Source organism: Pectinophora gossypiella, chromosome Z, assembly GCF_024362695.1.
Source record: "Pectinophora gossypiella chromosome Z, ilPecGoss1.1, whole genome shotgun sequence".
Classification (NCBI taxonomy): Eukaryota; Metazoa; Arthropoda; class Insecta; order Lepidoptera; family Gelechiidae; genus Pectinophora; species Pectinophora gossypiella.
The window spans coordinates 14,252,741-14,277,634 of record NC_065433.1 but is presented as its reverse complement, the minus strand read 5'-3'; the positions used below and the strand labels follow the sequence as shown (position 1 = coordinate 14,277,634).

The 24,894-nt window shown below is 34.7% G+C and overlaps 1 protein-coding gene across 4 annotated transcripts in view; it reads left to right on the top strand.

Annotated features, from left to right (window-relative positions):
• LOC126380690 (forkhead box protein L2-like) overlaps nt 1-24,894 on the top strand; it is a 48,273-nt gene that overhangs the window by 21,054 nt on the left and 2,325 nt on the right. For all 4 annotated transcript variants that reach the window (XM_050030266.1, XM_050030267.1, XM_050030265.1 and 1 more), the window contains 7 exons: nt 1,688-1,799; nt 15,389-15,536; nt 15,708-16,042; nt 16,211-16,436; nt 17,795-17,951; nt 21,429-21,501; nt 21,796-21,918. In XM_050030266.1, the coding sequence (XP_049886223.1) occupies nt 1,688-1,799; nt 15,389-15,536; nt 15,708-16,042; nt 16,211-16,436; nt 17,795-17,951; nt 21,429-21,501; nt 21,796-21,918 (1,174 nt within the window). The remainder of the gene's footprint in view (nt 1-1,687; nt 1,800-15,388; nt 15,537-15,707; nt 16,043-16,210; nt 16,437-17,794; nt 17,952-21,428; nt 21,502-21,795; nt 21,919-24,894) is intronic.

Sequence of the window (24,894 nt, the reverse complement as noted above, 5' to 3'; positions counted from 1 at the left end):
ACCTATGTGTGTAACTACAATTTAGCAGGCAGGTTCAGATTTTTGGACTCTTGTATTAAAATACAAAGAGCAACACAGAATAGGAGTAAGATATACGCAGGTTTTCCCCTCTGCGAACTTATATGTTCCCGGGACAGATAGTTCTATAAAAACTAGTTGCAGTCGGCCTGCGCGCTAGACTGAATATAACACGGCTGAAACGACGTCCTTAAAAATACCTAATTGTACGGTTTTTTGTTGCAAAAGCGATCAGGCTCATCAAATTTACAAAAAGAGCGCGTTGGCTTCATATTTTCATAATTTTGTATCACATTAGTTCATTAGTTTGAATATAAAGTTGTAGCTTAGTAGAATATTGTAGTTCAGGCGAATAAAATTTTAATGTACTAAGCTTACCACTTTTACTTGTCGTTTCTTCAATAATATTTTCTTCACTCCTTTTTGCCAATTTTATAACTATATTTGCTTATCATATATCAAACCTGATTCCCCTGAACGATTTTTTGAGTTTATCGATAGTCCTTCTATCGAACATCAATACAACCGCAATGTTATGTGTCACCCCTTCCTCCCCCGCGAAAAGTGGCAGAAAATATTGTATTGACAACTAACAATGGCTACTCCCCTCCGCAACCGCGCAGGTCCGTGTTCCTCTATAATCACAATATGATAAAATTAAATTTTCACAAAGTAGGTACCGGGAGTACAGATACCTATGGAAGAGAATTTGGTTTGTAATTTATATAACGGCTTCTTCTTCTATCGTGTGGGTTGTGAGGTGGAGTACCAGCCTCATCAACCCTGGTGTCAGGGTTACTATTGAGCCACCAAAGGCCCCTGACATGGCTCATGTAACGATTACTTACTCACATCAGTAAGTAGTAACTGGGACCAACGGCACGTTAACGTGCCTTCCGAAGCACGGATCATCTTACTTTCGGACAATTTGGTAATCAGCCAGTAGTATCCTAACCAAACTAGGGACCACAATTCAATATTTTTTTGTGATGTAACGGCTAATTTGAAAAAATTAAACTATTTTCAGCAATGGTTCCGATGAGAATAATTTGCGCTTATTGATTATAAACTATCAACTAAGTTAAACAAACAACCCCGAGCATTTGTGTTATAATGACCATTTACTTTATTATTAGATCTTTTATATATTTATGGTGTTAATTAGGGAGGTTATATAATTATTCAAATTACTTTAACTAGATATTAAAAAATCTGTTTTCAATATAAAACTTAATCCTGTATGGAGACTTATCAAATTGAAAAATGTAAAAAAAATAATAAGCACTTTTTTTTATAAAGGTACATTTTATCAACGCAACATCTACCCTATTTAGTATGCAATAGATACCTACTTGCTATGTATCGAGTAATACACTTGCATCATATACGTCACACATGGGAACCAATCGCATTCACACACTCTCCACACATTCAAATCACCGTACTCAACAGACACCCGTCTAATATTGCTGTAAATACTTAATTGCGAATTAAACCACATTTCTAAATCAAGAAGAATGTAAATACTTCCCTTGTATTGAAATTCACACTGAACACATTTCCCATTATATTGAAATGAAACTGATTGTAGCAAAATCGCTACCAAGTTGGATTAGTATTTACAAGAATGTTTAAGTTTTTATACCAACCTAATTTATGTTTTATCCAGGAGCTGTCGATACATGCGGTGTCCACACACGAGTTACTGAAACCCAAAGATGAGCCCTCGTACTCGCTGGCACCAGCAACCAACTTGTGTTCTGTCAGCCTACCGCATGCAGGTCAGTGACAAGATCATATTGAAATAACCTACGTATGGTAGGATTTGTGCCCAGTTAATGACGATAGGCCCGTCCCCTATTACATGACACTTAAACACGGCTGGCTTAAACATGAGAAGGGTGTGTATACTGTACACCTCTGCCTACACCTTCGACGATAAAGGCTTGGTGCTATATTATGTTATTCTGGTATGTACATTTTGATGTGTAAGACGTAATTACGAGGTGTTATAAAAAAATAGATGATGTTTTTAAACAAATAACGTTGTTTATTTGTGGCTTGTTCAATACCTCGCTTAAAATTAATAGGCGAAAAAAATCGGAACGAATATATTTTTCAACTAAGTAACTTACTCATTAACGAAAAGGGTCGAATTGATGAATAAAGAGAAACGGAGACAAATTAGGGGCTGTTTGTCTGCCTTAGGCTATTTCAGTCTAAGTGGAATGGATACAGAATATAGTGTTACGTTTAAAGGGGTCGCTGGGGGTGAAAGTTCAACTTATGCAACAGGTAGGTAATCCATTCAAGGGTTAAGGAAAACAGAATTTATAAAAAATAATATAATGTTCACTTATAATGGTTTTCAGTTTTCCCTTGCCTCACAGGGGAAAAACTTACATAATAATAATACCTACTGGAAAAAATATTAAATTTTATCCTATTTGCAGCGTTGATTGAGAGGCCTGTGCCATAGATCATCATCAGCCGTATGACGCCCACTGCTGGGCATAGGCCTCCCCCAAGGATCTCCACGACGATCGGTCCATGTGCCACTGTGCCATAGATGAAGGAATAATACTACGCCTGTGCTTAGCAGTCGGACGTATATATTTTTTTGTATACGTATGTGTTTTTTAATTATCAAGTATATTGTTATAAATACTTACGTTTTTATTTCGCTGTGAACATAGAAAAAACTTTAATAATACTACCTACATCATCACTACCCCGCATCATAGGTTAGTTTCCAACTTATCAAATCAGTTACTTTTTAATAAACGTCAAAACACGAAATTTGTATGAAAAAGCACACTTTATTTATTTATGTTTGTAAAACGTGACAAAACGTCGGACTTATTATTACGTTTTTCTTGATTAAAATTCTTAAATAAGTTGAATTGAGAAAAGTAAATGTTCATAATTATTTTTTGACTAGGATGTCCATAAAAGTATGGAGCGAGCTTGGCTTATTATAAGTTTTGTATATTAATCTATTTAAATATTAATATGCCATAAGTGAGTGGTATACTTACTGCATTAGCAGTCGTTAATAACCACCAATCCGCACTGGGCCCGCGTGGTGGTTTAGGGAAAGCCCGTGCCCCAGCAGTGGGGACGTTAATGGGCTGGCGATGATGATGATGAAGTGAGTAGTATAAGTAGTTGGCAATGGATTTATACTGTTGATTAAATCATTTGTGTACAACCGGTGTAGGTACAATTTGTTTAACATTACGCCAGAACATAAGAAACGACTTCAAACGCCACACTTGCGTTGGCACGAACTTAAGGATTAATTTACGACCAAACCAGTATTGTTCATTCAGAATGGTCTCGGGTTGATTGTCGATATTAAAAGTGTCAAGCGGTGCCTGCCGGAAATTCATTGATAGATTTAATCGCCTGCACTGAAATAACGTAGGTGCGACGTTCGACGCAATAGGATTTGATTCGAGGAGTAAATTGCTAAGTCATTAATGCCGTCCGGTTGGACGTACTAAAAACTAGAGCTATTTTAAGGGAGCCCGCCAAGATCCTTGAATTTAGAAATAAAATTTGATTAGCGTCACTATGCACTGCTGTGGCACTTAATTTGGTTTGGTCTTCAGTTCAGGTTTTGATGAGAACTAGTTTTGCCTGATAGTGGTTTGATTACTTACTCAATTCATTTTATTGTGCTAGACCACGCCTGGGTTCTCTGCCTTTTCGCCGAAGATTGTTCAGCCGATTATCCCTTGCCAACTTACGTTTCGCAGAATTTTATTTCGCGGAATAATCATTTGCCAACTTGTGATATAATTTTGTTTTTATTTCCCAACCTCACTGTTGCCAACATTATGTTTGGTCTTCCTTTTAGAATGACACTTTTCAAAATGCCAACTTTCGTCAGCGTAATATTCACAGACCAAGTAGAGATTCTACGCATCAGACGGAAATGTTCCATAGTAAAAAAATGCGCTGTGGAAACTGCACTAATAGAATGTGACAGCCCTTTTTTTTTTAAATTGAATTATTTGATTATTTGAGGAACTTTGAAAATGTAACCGATGTTAGTTTAATCACTGTTTGTACTTAATTTTTGAAATAAATAAATAAAAAATAAATAATAATAATAGCATATTTAAATGCCCTGTGTAGTAAAATAAAAGCGATTTGGTTCTGGCATTGTTTATCAGCATACTAACCTAACCTAACCGATTCCTTTCGATTTCACTTGAACTTATCAATGTACGAAAAGGGAACTATTACACAGACGAAACGTTATTCGTCTAAAAGTTGTCTGGCCTAATGAATAATTTGACAAAAGATAAATGCCCCAAACGTTTTTTGTAATTACAATAATCAGCTTAACAACAATTCTACCAAATGAAACGTTGTCATACAAAAATTTGACAATCGTTAGTTGTCAAAGTGAAAAATAGGCGAAACGTTGGTTGGCAAGTGATAATCGGCTAAACAATTTTCGGCGAAAAGGCAGGATCCCCCACGCCTGAATTTGTTTTGACTTTGTGAGCCCGCTAATCAAAAATCGCAATGTGTCATATTTACGGCCATTTTTATTCAGCCTTACTTTCCCACATTTCCTAAGGGAACAAAAACAAAAATCAAAATCCCTTAGACCTAAAGGTAAAGGTACCGAAAATCGTAAATTTGTAGTTCCATCACAATAAACATGTTTTTGTGATTACAAACTTATTTGCAGTTGTTACACTAATCGCGATCAACGACTATTTCGATGTGTGGAGACAATAATTTTTCAACGACTAAGTCAAAGCCTAGGCACCTTCGGTGCGCGAGTGGGACTCGCACTTGACCAGTTTTATCGAATTAAATATTTTCCCAACGGATCACAGTTACGCTCTACGTTTAGTTCTGCGTTGAGAACCCAATAGAGAGCTCAGTAGTTTTTATAGTGAAGCGAAGAGGAACCCGAGGAGGAGCTCCAGCGTGAGTTTTTGTCCATTCGAGTGGTGGGATTCTCCTTGCGGCTGAGGTACAGGCACCCAGGTAACTCTTTTCGGAAAGCCTGTGTGGACACGCTGAATCTCGCTGCCTTCTGCGGTTGGTCTGCACATTGACCGAGGTATGCTAACCATTGCCCTATGGCGCAAATTAGCTTTTAATGTTTATTTTCGATTCTGCTCCGCGCCAGTCAAATACTATGGTAGTTGACGTTTCCAAATACAATACGTTTGCTTAGGAACGGTACTGAAAAGTATGGGCGCCCTACGGACGTTTCTACGATCTGACGACCGGGATACTCTAGCCATAGAGACGGCCAATCAGCTCGCGACAACAAAGACTGCAGGACGCCAATACCGACCTCGGTCGCGTGGTCGACAATTCTCTCGTTCAGCGTTTATCGCTATCGGCCCTTATACTATTATACCTACTATACCTAGTCGATTAATTAAGTATAATCCCCTCAGACAACGCACTGAACCGACGTCCCCGCTCTCTGAACTGAACTGCGTACCCTCAGCTCTCCCCATTTGTCCAGCCAAGTAGTTAATGCCATTTGCGGCAAATCTACATTAAGTCACGTGAACAAAAAATTGCGTAGACTCGCACCGGACCGGCTTTTTTAAATAAATCACTTAAACTTTACTTCCTCCCTTAGTAGGTAGGTAGTTCCAATGCCAAAAAACAGCAGGTCAATTATTTAAACATAATATAAATGCGGCTTATGATCCGTTTGGCGTGCATGAAGGTGACACACTAGCACACCCCCTCAACTCATGCACTCAACGTCTTAACAAATTTATTCGTCACGCATAACTCTAAATAAAGCATTTGTCAAACGATCTTGTTATTCGAGGTAAAGGCAGTACTCCGTCACTCCCTGTAATTGCGGGCGTTAATTACCTATCGAGTGTGGGGCCGTATGCGGCCCTTACTCAGTAGGCCTGTCGCAAGCGTACGACACACGTTTGCTTATAATGTTTACTCTATCCGTTGTTTTTATCTTTCGCTTTCAAGTAAGGCAGTCCGTTTCAAGTGAGCATTTTGAATGTGTTGACAATATTTAATAGGACTATTATTTGCATAAGTACTTACTGTAAAATTTATAAAAATAGAATTTAAAATAAAATGAGCTGTTAAATAGAAAATGTGGGAATATTTATTTTAGAGAAGGGGTCCTGCGGATGCTGTGAAATTGTGCAGTGCGAATCGATAACAACAGTTAGCTTGATGAGCGTTTAGGCACATTTTAACACGCAGTGGTCGCCATCGGGGCAGATTAGGTTATTATCGAGGAAGGCATAAAAACGATGTACTGAGTGATTCATCTGTTACGTAACTATTAAGTGTTCTGTGGAGGCTTAGTGGGGATCCATCAAAACAGTGTCTGATATCCGTGTTTTCGCTATTTGCGTGGTAAACCCCGCTATCCTCAGTCAGGCAAATTATTGCGAAGAATTCATTCGCAATATTCTGATTCCAGCAGACACTTCCTAATTTTATTTTAAGGTACACATGTAATTTGCTTGTCTGCTGTTAAGGATACCGAGGGATGACTGATAGTTGTATTTAAAATGAATGAGTTAATGTAACAGAGTTAATGTGGTATTTGATGCCTAAATAGGCATCTCGCTGGTATACAATCCGTTTGACGTTTGCTGTTATTTTAATTCTGTCGGGTTATATGCCAACGTTCCTAAATGTAAAATTTTGAAAGGGTTCTATTCTCACGGTCAATAAGCCTGGTTAGAGAATGTTGAGAGAAGAAGATGTAAACAACAACACTGTTTCTGAACTACTATTGTTATATTTGGTTTATAATTATCAGAATAAAAATACAAGTTTAAAAACTAATCTGACTACGGCAAAATCGCACTCTAAAAAGCATGAAACAGGAAAATATTTTTCTGAAATTCGAGGTAGCCGTGGTCTAAAGCATGTCAATCTGTGCGAAGAGTTTGCTTATTACATAAAGGCTCTTTCCTCCTTTCAGCAATTTAAAACTTAAAATTTAAAATACATTAAAATAAGAAACGTATTATATATTTTATGCGCAAAAAATAAATAAATGACAATGTTATTTATTTTATTTAGGGTATCTACCTACCTTATATGTATTTTCGTTTTCGTTTATGTAACGGCTTTTAATAAAGTTTGTCATGCCAGCCCCATCGATCAAGAACTGATAAAAAATCACATTAGTCTATGCCCATAACAGCCTAAGATGTTAAGCTGTTGTGAATGAAAGCATAAATCAAAGACGATTCTCTGCTCGTAAGCTTTGATAAAAGGGCCTCCAAGATACCTATATCACCACCCTGGATCCTAACTTTAATTGCTTAAATAAACACTGTCTTTGTGAGACAGTGTGGGTACATTCACATCATATAATATCTTCCCACTTCCTACAAACTTCGCAGTTTGGGAAGATGATTTTTTTCATTAGGTAAGCAAAGCTCTTCAAAGGAATGTGCCCAGATCTTAAACTAAAAGCAATTTTAAGAAGATTCATCCCGAACTTAACGTCGACGAACCAAGATATTTGAGGAGGCAGACAAGTAATAGTCCTGTTCCAGACTCCCTTTTCCTTGGATCTTACGTCGAAATACCCTTTCCAGGAGGAGTGTCACGACAATAAATATGAATGTAGAAATTCGGAATATGCAGGGATTAGAAATAACTCACTGCCGTATGTACAGGCGCACTTTGCTAATTTATCAGCTTCCTCGTTACCGCGCATGAGAGGATACACCTATTGCAATCTCAGACTCACCCCATCAGGCAAATCATACACCTTCTTATTTCATATTTTATAAGATAGCGCTGTACCTCTGTAGCTCAAGTATGTAATAGCAAAGTTTTGTAAAACACCTTTACTGTCCGTGATAATAACAATTCTTTTAGATGATATAAGGTTTATGAATAGGAGATGGTCTTTAAGATAGCAAAAAGTTCCGCAGATATAATATCGCTTGTAATTTTGTAACGAGTTCTAAAATTTGTTCCTCCATACCGTTTGATTTAGGAGCATCTGTTAAAATCATATATGAAATCCTTTATACTTATGAATTTAGCTTTACATTGTCTAAATCAGTAAAAATAATATCAATAATAATATTTGCTTACCTTGGACATCCAAAAACAGTGAACATTAACAATGGACTAGAGAAAACTATCCTTACAGGCTTAACTTGATTATAAACAGAAGGCAGTAGTGGCTTTTTTTATTGTGCTAATATCTATTCTCAGAACCAGTTCCAAGTTGATATAACAATTTGGCTGTAGGGTTACATGACCACGGACGACATTTTAGGCCATATTTTAATGCTAGATATTGCCTTCTTAAATATAACGGCGTGATACAAAGTTCAGCGTCCATTACGTGTATCGTTGTTTTTAAAAACCCTCCAATAACCTTCAGAGCCTGATTCTATCTATAATCCATAGGACTCCTTTTAAGAACATTTCAATGTATTTTCATATGTTTCATTAATGTGTTTACCGAAACGCAGACCAACCAACCATAAACCTAAGTTTTTAAAGTTATCTACCATCTGTGCGGAATATTTTTAGCATTTATAGAAACATTAGGATGTCTCCTGCCTCTAAAAAATTTACAAACTTTTGATTTTAGAGATGAAATCTCCAGACCTATCTATTCTTATAGTTTAATATTTTTTTTTTTAAATTATAGTTTTGCAGATTTCATAATATATTAAAAATAAGCAGAGACATGGGGTCACCATGAGCTAAGCCCCTATCAGTATATCTTACTAAATCCTAAATTAAATTTTAACATTTAATTTTGAGTTTCCGCCGAGGTAACAACAGGTAAATCATCAGCTACCTACTTAATTACTTACCTACTGTAATAACCATTCATTATTTGAAAGGATGATGAAAGGTATTTTCAGTGGCAGTTTCTACCAGTAATAGGTTAATTCATTGTGGCGTGCCATCGGCATACCAACTTATCTGAAAATCGCTGTACTTATCGGTGAACTATATTTATTCCTTGTAAATTTTTTGGCGCACCTTAATGCAGGAAAAAATGTAGTGCGTATATTTTTTTTTCCGACACGATGAACAGCTACTATCTATCGATCATTTTATTGTATCTATTGTTTAAGTAGAATTCGGTTTATGTTTGACTTTTATTCAGAGTATATGAGAAAATATTGAAGTACCTAATTCAAAAGAAAATACTATGTGTGTGCCGCGTCTAAATGGGGATATGAGACTCCCCATTTAAACGCGGTAAGAACCCGTTATTATGTGCTTTAATTATGATAATAACCGCGTATACTTAAAACAATGTATATGTGTGTGCCGTCTAAAAAGATTATCTTTATGTTTCAATATCATTTCGTATCGTATTAATACACTAACCTTAGAACAGTAACCAATGTAAGGGACTAATTTCTAGAAACGTTACATAATCAATTCGTCATTGCATTAAAATCCACGAGCTCTGGTGGTACATTCTATGTTTACATTATAATCACAGCATTCTGTTGTAGTGTGACATCAGTGTGTTACAGATCAAGTAAGCTCGCTCATGCGCATGTAGGTAGAGATATATATTGGTCCAGCGCTGTAAAACAATACTCTTTAGCTACGATTCTGATCGTAAAGTAGCCCGTGACCAATCTAGTACAAATAAGAAGGTGTACTTTCTCGACTTTAATGTGTGCAAACCACATCGAGGCACTTTTAGCACAGTTTACACCTAAATCGATTAGACATCGAAAGAAATCGATTTGACTTGTGCAGCGATTATTCATTTACGATTTCGGATTGCTTTATCATTCATTACGTTGATAATGCGTTATTCAACATCAGTCAAAATGTATTCATTTTTAGTCATAGTTCCTATAACGCGATTACTTAGATAACTTATATCCATTACTTAGATGCAAAAAGTCTTCCAAAAGCACATAGTTAACATAACAGCCTGTATACTTTCCATTACTTCCCTCAATTAACCGGAGAGAGTATGGAGCCTCCACCACGTTGTCCACTGCGCATTGATGGAAGTATTTTTTACGGCTTATAGTCTGGACCATCGGCTTAACGTGCCCTCCGAAGCACGGAATCATTTTACTTTTTCGGACAATCAGGTGATTCAAGCCTGCTATATCGTTACCAATCAAAGGACAGTCTCACAATGTAGTTTCGACAATGTCCCCATCGGGATTCGAACCCGGACTCCCAGATCGTGAGCCTAATACTCTAACACTAGACCACAAGCTGCTTCCAAATGTATTTTTAATTAACCAATCGCCAGTTTTTGTTGAATTATTTAAAATAAAATGCATTCTTCACTTTTTTAACAAAACAGGAGAGAGATTAGTTTCAAGCATGACAAATCTATATGCAGCATATTTTGATGATCTAAGTTTGAAACAATTTGCTTATTTTCATTATTTTATTAAAAATATTGTCTATCTTGTATCTTTTCCCTGATTGCGAGCGAGAATTAACGTAGGTACATTATGCTGCTTCTTATTAAATGGTATTATAGCTTATCTCTTAGATAGAGAACAGCGACATCATCGCTCGGTATCTCGGTGGCGGGAGCACAGATCTGACGTCATTTAGCGGTCACGTCCCCTCAGCGCCCATGCTGTCGCAACCAGCTACAATTCGATTATAGGAACACTACATACTCATAGATTATATAAAATTATATAACTGATTCGTCATTCTTGTTTTTAAGTACCTATGTCTCCACTGCTTCGATAAGTCCGGGTTACCTTGTGCTACGTCTTTGAGTAGGTAATATAATGTTGTACTCTTTTACATCTGATTATGAAATCTTGTTAGATATTTCATATCGAACTGTTCACAATAATTTCCATAAATGATTCGTTTTTTCGGTGATCTAGTAAGTAAGTCGAGTTAGTTTTCTTAAATTATATGAACCTTAGAAATATTAGTAAGTAATATTAATAAAAGACGAAATATATTATACTCGTGCTCTTGAAGAGGAGTCCACGTAGAGGGTGAAGTGTGCGCTTTAGACGGTTGCGGATCGAACTATAATATCAAATTACACGAAAAATGTCGCTATCCAGATAGTTCCAAAATAATGTAATACAAATATTACTGAATTGTCTTTTAGTCTGATATGAAAATAAACCTAAGTATATTTAATTCCTTTAATTTTCTATTCCTTTTCCTTCTAATAAAGCTTCGTATAATCCGCACCAGAATTCAATTGTATTGTATATACGTATATATATAATGTCTTCTTAAAGACAATGAAATATTCTTGTGAAATAAAAACTACGTTGCGTTTCTCTGAAATAAAGGATTTTTATTAATACACTTGTTTTATAAGTAATTACATTATTCTATACTACATAACTAAATTCACCTGAAATAAAGAAACAACATTCGAAGCAAATAATTCACATTTTTACATAACCTCTTCTTCAGAAAATAAAATTATATTTTTGACATTTTATAAGACAAAGATTATTAATACCATAGAGAACGTAATGAGTCCATGGATCTCATTTACATATAATTAACCTAGTACTACAATAGGAATGGCAACTACTGAGAATACTTATGAGAAAGCACATTCATTTTTGGTAACAGTAGTTGTACCGGGTGAGAGCCTTCAGTGCACACCATTTGTCCGGCCAAGTAGTAAATGCCATCTGCGGCAAATCTACAAAAAGTCACGTCAAAAAAAAAGGATTCTTTGACTAAGGTAACTAACAAATCACTATAATAACGTTTTATTAGATTTGTACTTATGAAAGTAAATTATATTGTAGGCATCCTTTATAAATAATATTTTTTTTTATTACTTAATTTGAAAATTATTGTGCTATAAAGTTGGCTCAGGATGTCCATTAAATAATTTGTACGCACGGTAAATAATCCCATGCCGCAACAGAATAGATACCGTATGAATATACGTTTTTGACACAATTTAATCTTGGTAGTCATGAGTCAGAGAAACTCCTCTGCACGAGCAATGAGAGTAAAGTTACCTAAGAAAAAAGGTGTATGATGGTGTTATCTAACTATAACAACGATCGTAGGGTGTATTACTTCGGTCCACAATGCGTGTGCCTTACCTAGAACCTTACGTTATTAAACTTTATTGTTTGAGAGAACAATTACCTTTTGTACGAGTGGGGTATCGGCCATTATCAGTAGACGCGTTAAGTAACGTCCAGGTTTCGAGTTCTACTATTTAGCTTAAGTTGTCGGAGACGCTATTATTAAAACGAACCACCATTTGACAGATCCATGGTTAGGCCGCGTAATGTCAAAAGCTACTATTTTGGTAAATCATTGCCGATTTGATAAAAAAATACGTATTTCTACTTGCTTTTGGTAACAAAAATACGCATAGAAATTTACGTTTTGCTTAGAGAAAACTAAAACATTAACAATCTAAATGTGTAGGTATATTTAGTTGAAGTACTTAGTCGAAGTTTAATATTAGCAGCATTTTTCTAAAACAATGTGTTGATTAATACCTACCCCGAAATCAAATCTAAATTACCTACTAATTAATTAATAATAATTAATATAATTAAAAGCTAACTAACTATTTACAAACCCATGTTCTGTATTTATTTAACACGGCCATTCTGATGAATAGCACTAAATTGAATTATGTTATTCTTACTTAAAAAAAAATATATATTGGTTTATTTTTTTAAATTACATTTTTAGTTTGATTTTTTTTAGTATATTCACGAGTAGGTACTTGACACTTGAAATATTATTACGACAGTAACCCGATACCCACGTTATCGGATATGACAGGCCTTATATTACGTTGTTTAATGTATATCCAACACATTCTTGACCATTTAATTAAGAGTACCGACCATTACCTACTAATACTGTAAAGATGTCAAATTTCCTGCTTAGTTTCGCCCCTGACCACTGTGTTCGCATTTCATCCGTTACAATATCTTCTATTAACTTACCTCTGAGCCTTTACTATTGTAGTCGAAACGCATGATCATCCTGATAATATTAACATTTAAGTCTTCGTTGTAACAGTTTAAAAAAATCTGTACTGATTTCGATGAAACTTGCACTAGGTATTCCCTAAGCTGGACAATACTTTATCCAATAAAAAAAGAATTAAGTATTGTCATACGATTTGTAAGTATTTTCAGAGAAATGCTTGGACTATGAAATTATTTGGCACACGTGTTTATTACATAGACTAACATAATTATACGAATATTGTGCAATAACAATAATAAATAATAAAAATTGCAACTTTTGATTCTCCATGCATAGAGCTCCATGTCTCTGCTCGCTCTAATAGAACCATGATGACAATCTTTACAGGTAGTTATACCAAGAAGTATATATTATAACATATAAAAAAAACGTAAATAGTAGTCAAATAATAAATAAACGACCGGTATTAGTTTACATGTTTGCTGTATCCCAATAATTAATTAACTGATTTTACGGATATAATAATATGTTTCGGCAACTAGGTGTTTCATAATAATGGCCTCGAGATGTTTTACTCGAAGAGGAAGGTATTATGTTTCCGCCTCCAAGCGATAAGAGAGATATCTTCCGGAAATCGGAAAGAACTGTTTGTAACGATGAATAAAATCCAAGTCACAGTCAGGCGCAACTCTCAGATGGATATGATGAGACAGACTTTCGCCCATATATCTAAGTCAGTCCATCACATTAGATAGGAGATGTGATCATAATTGTCTGTTTTGTTTTGCTTAATTCTTAATGTAGCTAATTAGAATTTGCGTATCCAAAATGCAGCAACAGAATTAAGACTTTTTGCCGTGAGACTGAACAATACTGAATATTCAGTGCTCAGTTATTTAACGGCACGGGTAATTCGCACTGCTCCCGAACTAACGTTTCACAATTGTTATTTGTTATTAATTTCACGAACGATACGCCGGCTTTTAATGTTTTATAAATACGACGCATTGTTCTATAAGCGACACAATACCTTGCGGTGTTCGCAGCTCCGCTCGAATCCGATATACCACTACATGCGCGCGAGCCGGCTGTCAGACACATTCTTCAGCCTGCATAAATGGGGAAATGTTCCTTTGGTACTTCACACGAATCACACACACGAGATGTCGAGACATTCCCAAATACGCAATATGATACATTTTTATACTTAACCACTGTGGATATTAGGTACATATTTAAATACTTCCTTTGCACTGTAATACTTAAAGATATACATAATTATATTATACTTACGTAAATAAAATCGTTGATAGAATAGTCAGAGTAGCACATTACTATACAACTAGGTACCTAAGTAAGATCTAACCACCACTATCATCCACCCACCCTTTAAATCTAAGAACTTAACTGACATACGACTGGAATAATATTCCAGTTACTACCTAGACTATTCAGCATACGTAAATCATGTTAGGTAGCTGCCTGTTTAGTACGAGAACGTAGGTACCTTACTTAAAGTACTTGCAACGTTAAAAGACGAATTCTCAGAAACCCGTATCGGGAGGCACGTACGCGTGATTGGCTAAATCGCAAGCGTTAAATGTAACAGCAAAATAACAATAACGTATGCTTTAGATACTTTAACAAAAACATGTTTGGAAGGAAATGTTATACAATATTGTGTACCTATTTGAAAGTAGTTGTATTTAAGACACTGTCTAATACCTATATTCTTTTTATATAATTAATATCGGTTTTTATTTGAAACAATAGTCGTGGATTCATTCATATGCTACCAGTATTTTTATAATGAGAATTTGTGGATTGCCATTTTGTAGGTATTACTTGATATTGTTTAGTAATAAAATAAAACATACATTATCGGCATTGTAGAGCCTTTCAATAAATTAGCCATAGGTATTCAATTAATTAATTACACATATTACGTCTTAATTCGTTGCTGTTTTGTTGATGAATGAATGTGATTGTATTACAGCGATAGGTGTGATGTAAAATTCCCCTTTATGAAGCAAAAGAACCTTTACCTATATGAGGCTACATTGCCATCGCAACGCTCAATATCACAATCCGTGTGGAAATTTGATCGCATTGTCGCTGTAAGATGACTACTGAAGTCCATTTACGTGCAACTGCTTGACAATCCCGCTAGTGACATCTTTATTGACCCTACTCCAATATATCAAATCTCTTCTTTCGTCGACAATCTTTCATACAATGTTATAAACAAATATGCTTACATCATGAACAATAATGTAATTTAAAAATTACAATGTTTCAATATGTCAATAAACAAATAAGATTGAATATAATATAATAATTATAAATAGAAAATTCAAATCAATACTACTTATTAGTGAAAGAGTTAGCTGCTAACCTAATACTATGTAAAATATGTTTCAATTTTTTTTCTGCTAAATTGCTAATGGTTTTCTAGGTTCACCGTACGACAGCAGAATATGTGTTCAAGAAAATAATGGCGGTGATACACCTAACCAAAATGTTAAAGGCGAAGAAGATTTATCGCGGGTCTATCAAACCCTCTCCTTGCCTACGCTATCCAGAGATGATACCGGTTCAAACAGGTGTGTACTTCACCGTCGTGATGAATTCATTTCTTGATGATTTTATGATGAGTCCTTGATGAGTCCTTGGAACTTCCTGTTTATTCTTACTAAGTCAGTGTAATTTTGCCTATTGATTTTTAAACTGTACTTAAAGCTCATTAGAATAAATATAATTGATATTTTTTACAGCAATGATACAAAAAGCAAATCAAAATCTGCAACTCCAAACAGCCCTGGAAACTCTTCAGAAATGAAACCTCAATCTACTACGCCCGCTTCTCAAACTCTCACCAAACCGCCTTATTCTTACGTGGCTCTTATTACTATGGCCATACAGAACAGTCAGACTAAGCGAGCAACGCTCAGTGAAATATACGCTTACATCACTAAGGAATTTCCATTCTTCGAGAAAAATAAGAAAGGCTGGCAAAATTCAATACGGCATAATTTAAGTCTCAACGAGTGTTTCATAAAAGTACCTAGGGAAGGTGGTGGCGAAAGAAAAGGCAATTATTGGACACTTGGTAAGTGATTTGGCCACACAATTTAGAATTAGACATTTAAATATTTTGCCCTGCGAATCAAAGCTGTGCGGTGCACCTCATAATTCATCTCACTTCTCATGACGCGATTTGCTTGCGAAATGTTATGAATCTCTTTTCGATTGTTGGGTGAGTGTAGTGTTGTTTTAGATCCACAATGCGGGGACATGTTCGAGAACGGAAACTTCAGGCGTCGGCGTCGCATGAAGCGGCCTTTCCGAGCCACTCCGTATTCAAAGACGTTGTTTGGTGACGGTTACCACGTAGCACATGTCACCCAGCACGTGCCACCTCACATGCAGCCGCTCCCACTAGGGGCTAGGAATTATTTTGGATCGGGTTCGCCCTATCCGCCTTCGTATCCAAGATATGATACGTAAGTATTTCATTTAATCTATTCACGTCTATTGAGTATTCTCTCCGAGTAAATAGTCGTATCGCATTCTCTGAGTAATATAGGTATTACAACTGGTTTTTTTATTCAATTAAAATATAATGTGTAAATAAACATGATTTTACATAATTCTGACCGTGAATTAGCAGCCAGTGACACATTATTACAAATTGATTATAATAAATATTTACGTTTCTCATTCTTATGTTTACAAAACAAACGCTAATGTTTTATAGATATGTTCTCTCAGTTCTGATTTATTTTCCGCTTCCGTTGTAGTTTCTGTTTTTAGTTTTTTCTACGTCTATTGTTTTTAACCAGTCCTATTGTGTGTTTTACCTACAAAATGTATGATATATGATGATAATATATATGACACTGCCTTTCAAGTCACAGTTCGTTATTATCAGCAGGTGTAGATATCAATGTCAAAATGGACTTTCTGGATTTTGTGAAGGTCTCAATCATACTTACCTACGAGACAGATAAGACCTTTAATTATAAATATTTATCAAAAATATTTTTCATTTAGCAGTTCAAACTATCTATTTATATATATAAAATTCAAATAAAATATATATAAAATTCCGTCAGCTGATATATGCTGACGGTTACGGAATTTTGTTAATACTTTTGTCTGTTGTGTACAATATATTATAAATAGTTTATTTTTTGAATATATGATTCGCAACTGTAAAGGTTTTGGTTAAAATTCTTGTGCCTATTCCCATTTTTTCTTATTAGGCGTAATCTATTAGTGGAAACAGCAGTGTAGTGTTTAAATGCTATTGGCTGGCGGATATGATAGGTGGAGTATATTCGTTTTATGTCAACTCCACGCAACCCATTTTTGCAATGAAAATAATGGAAATGAACAATGTAATTTTGTGTTTTCTTTTTGTTAAATAATTTATTAGGACTTGTGGATATAGTAGGTAACTACGTCTAAGTACTAGGTCCTATCTACCAATCGTACAAATTAGCAACTTGCGTGTTTTATGTTGTATATTAAACAATTTAAATTTTCTTACTAAGAAAGTGCTCGAATTGTAGATCAATTCGTTGCTTGTTATTTTGAACCCCAAAAACATTATTTTTTACTCCTGGAATTTAATTTAGTAGATTTGTTTCTACTGTTCGTATAGATTATTCCTAAGTCCACCCTTGTAAACGTCCATTTCTTGTTTGTGATGAGTGCAATAAGTATTATTTTGAATGATAGGCAAATATATTTAATTTTGCCAGTGTTTATTTTTTTAACATTTGTAGTTTTGCATTGATTTGCGTGGCTATAGGTACTGTATATACTAGTAATAATGAAGAGAATAATAATGTTTCAGTACGTGGCTTGCACAGTCAACGGGCGGGCTCGGGTATGCTAGCGCCTGCGGCGGGATGGGTCGTAGTCCCCCGGGGTGCTCGCCTCACAGCGCTCTGCCTCATCAGTCGTCTCCAGTTCCAGTCAACCCCTTCACTACACATCAGCTACAGGGGCAGGTGGGATTATAAACAGAAATATCTTATAAAGCATAACAATTATTATAAACACGGCATCGCAAAAAAGTCCTGATTCCAACTTGACTTGGTACTACTTTCGAAAGATAGATTATGTCTATGACGTTAGGTTAAGGAAATTAGTAATATGATTACATTTACATCATTTTTAAATTTTCCTAATGCTTGCTGCGGTTTAAATTTATTAATATGAACATTTAATTTATATTGGGTAAAGAAATCAATTTTATACAGGGACATGAGAAATAAAAGAATGCTTAAATTACGATATTACTGATGATGCATATTCTATCTTTTGCTTCTTTCTTTCGCTGCTTCCTGATCCTTCTTCTATTCTCCTCTTCAATAAATATCTTGAAAACTCATTACTAGTGTCTTCCTCAATTCCAATAGTAATGTGTCTCTTAAGTGTATTCAGTCTTTGGATACGTACAGAAGATGTTTTCTTCACTTCAAACATCGCTGTTTGGAATATTGTTTAAGCCATATACTTATACCTCATCCAATTTTTCACAATTTGAGTTCAACCATGATATAGAGTCTGTCCTTATCCCTTTCTTTAATTGATATATTCTTTTTATAGCAAAACTCGGCAATAAAGCACTAACTGATTCATTCTCATTTCTAATTTCTTTTGATACTGAAACAATCATTTCACTCCAGCAGGAAAGGCTTCCATCTGCAGCTATGGTAATTATTCCCTCTGTCTTATTTAAATGCTAATGCTATTTTTTCCAATGCCATAATTGAACTTTTCGGTTTTCCCCCATATACAAAGTTGTAAAATACGGCAACAAATAAATCATTTTGCCCTGGAGTCACAATTTTTGATGCCAAAATACCTTTCAAGAATTCGGAAATTATGTCCTGTTGTGAAAATGGTACATATTTTATCAATTGTGTGTAGAAAGGTGATGTGAATTGGCTCATCCTAATGTTTGACTTAATATTCCCCAATATATTTAAATTATATTGGATCGCCTTAATTAATTGCCTCTTGGGATTTAATATTGATACAGCCTGGGATCATTTGTCTTAATATTGAAATCCAAAATGACCATTTCTGCAACAAAAGGAGCTAAACATATGGGTTGACCTGTATTTTCTCCGATGAGGACGTCATTTTTTATTATACATCTTTCACTCTAAGGGTATTCTATCTCTACAGAATCAGAGAATCGCAATGCTCCCATCACAATATCACCTTCTCTCCTCTCGGTTTCGGTTTTTACATTTCTCAGCACTCTCTCTTCTAGACCAACTAATAACCACCATTTTTCAGTAAACAATTTGGCAATTTGGTTTCTCATCAATTTCATATTTGTTGCTTTACTATAGTCAAATCCTTTTGTCATAAACACTGCAATTTGCCCGAGAGTTAACGCAAGATTTTTCAGGTTGGTTCGGTTAATTGTTATTGTCAACAATGCATCTGCATTATGAACAAAAAATCCCTTTGATGTTGTACTCTTGAAGAAAACCATTTCTTCTCCGTTATATCTTCTGAATTCTAGTCCTGCTTTGTTCATGTGGGTTGTCTCAAATATCTTACTTTGTTTTGGGTAAAATTTTATTGATGGTTTTTCAATCACAGGCACAATTTCTATTCCCAAACATCCTTTTACAAATCGTGTAATGTTTACATCTGTTGAATGTAATATTTTAGAGATGGGATATCCATGGAAAGTAAACGAATTCACAAGTTCCCTTAATTGATAATAGAGTATATTATTGATTCTGCAGTAATATAGTAAGTTGATGCACAAATCAAACTATATACTTTTGTTTTGGCCTTTTAAATTGGAAGACTCAGCTAATAAATTTGATGCTCTGTACTGTGGTTATAGCAATGCGTGGGAAATATATACAAAGTCAGGGCTTAACCCCCTAAGAATTGGTAAAAACCTGTATTTTTTTTCCCAGCTGGCTTACTATATAATTTAATATGTTGGGGAGACTCCTTATGTCTAAGTTGCTGTTCCTCAATATGTCTCTCACTTGGTTCAAATAATAATCAGTAACATCCACATACTCAATCATGTTGTCTAGATTTAGTGTTTGGAGGATTGAAGGTTTAATAAATTCTTTGCGGATGTCTATTGTGTTGGGGTTGACAGAAATTAATGATCTTGAAAGGGAAACATTCCCTATTTTGAAATTTACTGTGTCCCATTGGTAATTGAACACTTTTTCATATTTTTTGGAGCTAGAATCAAAAAGCTTAGTGATGGACGCTTCCTTACTGTTCTCCCCATCTATATTATCAATGTACCAAGGAACCATATCAGTTTTGCACAGAACCCTACCAGTCCTTCTGTTGTCAAGTGTATTTAAAAAAAGTTCAGATGGTACTAATTCAGTATTTATTTTGTCTACCTTGAAAGTGATCGGGTATTTCATATTAATATTTGTCATGGTGCTCATTAATAGGTTTGGGTCCTTTATTGATCTCGAATTTCTTTCAATAGATCTAATATTTGCTATTGTTCCTTCCCTTAAAATTGATATTGACCCTTGTCTTGATTTGTTTATAAGCTTACAAGCCCATAATATTTTTTCTTTAGTTTGTTTTTGCTTATCTGAAGACATTTTTTCCGTGCTCAATTGTATTGTAATCAATAATTGTCTGTTATTGCGATCCAGACATTGTAAGGCTTATTTCATATCTGTAATTAAATTCAGATTAAATTTTTAGTAGCGTATCACAACGCAATAAAACTGCATGCTTGCAAATTGGTGCTTTGAATGCTCAATAAATTTTCCGTATCAACAGTTGTTTATATTTTTGTACTGTGTACCATTTTCAAAATTATTGTATAAAAATGAATTTGATAAATGTTAAGTATTAATCGACGATTTACTACAACAGATTTTGTTTTTCATTATTCTGATTACTTAACTAGTTATGAAATAATACTTTAGAAATAGGGAGCATTAAAATCGATTAACAGGTTATTGTAGTGCTACCAAATGTCGTGTATCACAATTATAGATTTAGGACATGATACATAAGCTATAATAATTATACTTACTTACAGCAAATTAATTAGAGAAATACTTGTTCGCTCAAGTATGTTTAGGTACTCTTCACATTCTCTTGTTTTGTAGATCGGTTACAGTATAGCTGTTCTAATGTGAACGATCTTTGTATGTTTAGTATATCTATTCTATCGTGTAACAAATATATATTCCGCCGTCGTCTAAATAGTAAAAAAGGTACCTACCTATGTTAATAATAGTTCAATAGAATTTTTATTATATAAAATTCTAAAAGGCCATTATGACCATATCGCACATGGTTATAAATATAATATACCAATAATAGGCGTTTGTCGGCCAATCTATAATAGCAGAATCTCGTCAATTATCTTATAATAAAGGCTCGGTATAGTATACTATAGAGTATACATCAAACAATGCTGCTTTGTCTAAGAGATCGCCTGCCTGTTTTAATTCCAGCTACAAAGTCCCCTGCAGCCCATACAGTCTATGTCGATGAACAGCTACAACCCCATAGGAGTTACGACTTTGGGTGAGTTGAACAGAACTTTGATATTTTATTACAATATCTTCTCCACGTACCTACTCATTTGTTTTAAGCGGCGTGGAGATGGTTGTTTATATGATGCTTATTTTATATTTTACATAGGTATATATACCACAGTCGTCCCGTCACGAGAAAAAATGTTTAGCGTTCTACTTTAAATTATTTGAGCTGATCTCAAACTTAATGATTTAGTTTCCTTAACTCTAAATACACGTCGTCGGATTTGGTTCTAACATCATTTATGTCACATTGTAGTACAAATATTGTTCTTGATTGCAGACGGGTCTCCAAGCCCTGGTCCGGGGTATGGACCGTCTTCTGGGGGATTCTCGCCAAGTAGACACCACGATATAGTCACCTCGTCGGATACAGCCGTGTCTAGATTCCCTTTTTGGCCTGAAGGTAATATAAAATATTACAATCTTTCTTATCTTTTTAATTATATATCTCCTTTCAATAAATGATACAAGTAAAAACAAGACTGTTTCGCATCAACCTGGGTGGTTTGACCAATAAAACGTGTTTCCTTTCCAATTACTTCCTTTTTTAAATTTCGTTAATGTTTACAACCTATTTATTTACTTTTACAGTAAATGACCGAAAATTATGCAGTTTTTCAGGAATTACGCAGGTAGCACAACAGGTTTATCTTAAGAGTCAAAACAACTTAACAAAACTGCAGATTTATACCGCGTTTTGCGTTTATTTTGTGTAAAATTGGACTGCACTAAGAACCAGTAATCACCAAAAGTAATATTAGGTACTTTGAGCTTCTAACATTTATTTCCTTTTGAAAACTTTTACCTAACTCTCTAATAAAATTAACGAATGTATCCGGTAAATTTACAAATTCTCCGAAGCTGTTAGTTTTAATATTAAATACTTAGTAATGAATATATTTTCGTTTATATAATACTTATACACTACTTAATACTTACTTATTGGCTATGCTTAATAAATAAACATGGATTACGTATGTTAGGTACATAATACAGGGTGTTAATGACATCGTAAATTCAGACCACGATTCTGAGTAAATATCAAGTGGTTTTTTTTCCGTCGTCACTAACAACCTGTATATATTACTTAATTGGTTTAAGAAACCTATAATACACCTAGTATGCTTGCAAGGGGGCAGTTTTGAGAAAAATCACTTTCTGTAAAACATTTTATTTGTTTGATCTTAAAATATTATTCGTTTTAACATTTCTGACATTAGGTATAAATGGCAAAAAAAATGTAACAATTTCGTTAAATATTCGGTAAGATTATTTTCCTATAAACAGAAACAGCAATTACCGAAAACTGTCCTATATTACTCTACCTCCAGACAAAGAGACTGACTAAACACTGACGCCGGCGCAACAAACCATACCGACACTGCTGAAGCCAGTAACACACGGTCAAGGCGAGCTGGGAGGCTGCCGCTCCGCCTGTTCGATTATATCTTACACTGAATAGGTGACCTCTCGGTTTTTCCGGTTGTGGCAGTGTGACTTATGTGGCTTGGTTACGGACCAACAACTGCTATTAATTTCTCGAGTGTCACGTACAAAATTTTCTCTCTCCGAATTAAAAAATCTTTCCATTTTCATCAAGTATTGCTGTGCTTCTTGTCTTTTTTTCCTATTCAAACTTTTTATTAAGTATGTTATATGCTGAATCCATTTATCCATTTATAGAATCCATCTAAGGACATGCCAGAAAATGACGCAATCCTCTACTTCAACCGGCACTCCCTGAATGTTTTAGAATCTCTAGTTTATAACCTTCGTTAGGCAATTCAAATGGGTTTTTTATTGGATAAACTTTTGGACCATCCTGTCTACTATTAGCACTGGATATTTCTTTAATCATTTTATTAATACCAAATAATTTTATACCAATCAGAGATGTTGCATATTTTGATTTTTGACATATTATTATCGTATAGTAGACTGCGTTGCATTAACATACAAAAAGCGACATCTAGTAGTGTACCGTGGTAGTATCACAGTCAAGTCCTGGAGTAATTCGACTATGCGACTAAACTGTACTGAGTTAATTATGGTCCTAGTGTATTTGTAAGCTCGTATAACAATAGATGGCGACATAAAGTCCATGTAAATAAAATTACAAATACGTACCTACTTAATTGAATTTCTACGAATGCTTTAATGTTTTTTGTAGAAGTCATTACTTGTGTAATTTACATCAGCTAGAGTGGGTTTTGTACCAGCAATAGTATTTTTAATTTTCTTGTACAATGTCACCTTCGAAATGATGAACAATCAATATGGACTATAAATCTAGTAGTCTTAACATGTAGAGTTTGTAAACTTAGGGTTTGTATAGATAGCCCGAATACGTACAAGCTTGGCTCTACATGAGATCTTATAACTTTTTGATATTGTGAATGATATCTCGTCTTGGCAACATTTTACATGAAAATGTTTTTATTGGGATAAGAATTACGTCTTCTTTAATTGTTCTTCGACCATGACTTGAAAATTTCTAACCCGATTTCGATGGAACTTGTACTCGACCATTAGCTGGACGATACGGGTGCGTAACTTAATTTCGGGAGACATTACGTTCGATTAATGATTGTGGGAATGAATGATTGTCCGAATAATGGAATATCGACTGAACAATTGTGCGAAAAGTGATTGTTGCGAAACAACTTTATGTCGACAAACGCTGCTTCGACTGAACGATTCTTCGCATAAGTATTTATTAATCGATGAACATAAAGGCGCTTAAGAGTTTTTTAAAAGAGATTTTTCAATGAATGTTATGATATTATAAAAAAAATAATTTGAATAGGTAGAATTGCTTTTCATGCAGTTGTTATTTTTTTTTAAATATATCCTAAAGTAGCCGGGATGACGATTATACCTTTGCCTTTGCTTAGTTTGTATTAAAATTTTAATATTGACATTTTGTTAAGGTAATGTGCCCAAACTATGGGCGGTGCCTAAGAATCCTCAGGACCAATAAGATGGATACAAATAACATTATGTAAATTTTTCATTTCTTTAACCATGTTTGTATATTTTATGGTTCTAATAAACATGATGGGGGTTAGTGATCCTCATTATTATTAAAGTTATTTCATTAAGTTTGTTAACCGCACACCTTACCCTAGTGATGACCACAGATTATGTTAAATTTTATTTATTATAAATAGCATTTGGCAACGTCAATTTGGGTAAACAGACAACTTTTAGAGGTCATATGAAGGTCAAATAAATACACGATTACTTATTGCTAAAATAAACACCATCCGGCTGTTTTCAGAGATAAGAAAAATAAAGCTAATTAAAACGAAATCTAGAAATGGTTTTGGAATTAGCGTAACTCTTTTCTACATACCGAATTCCATACAAAGAATTATTG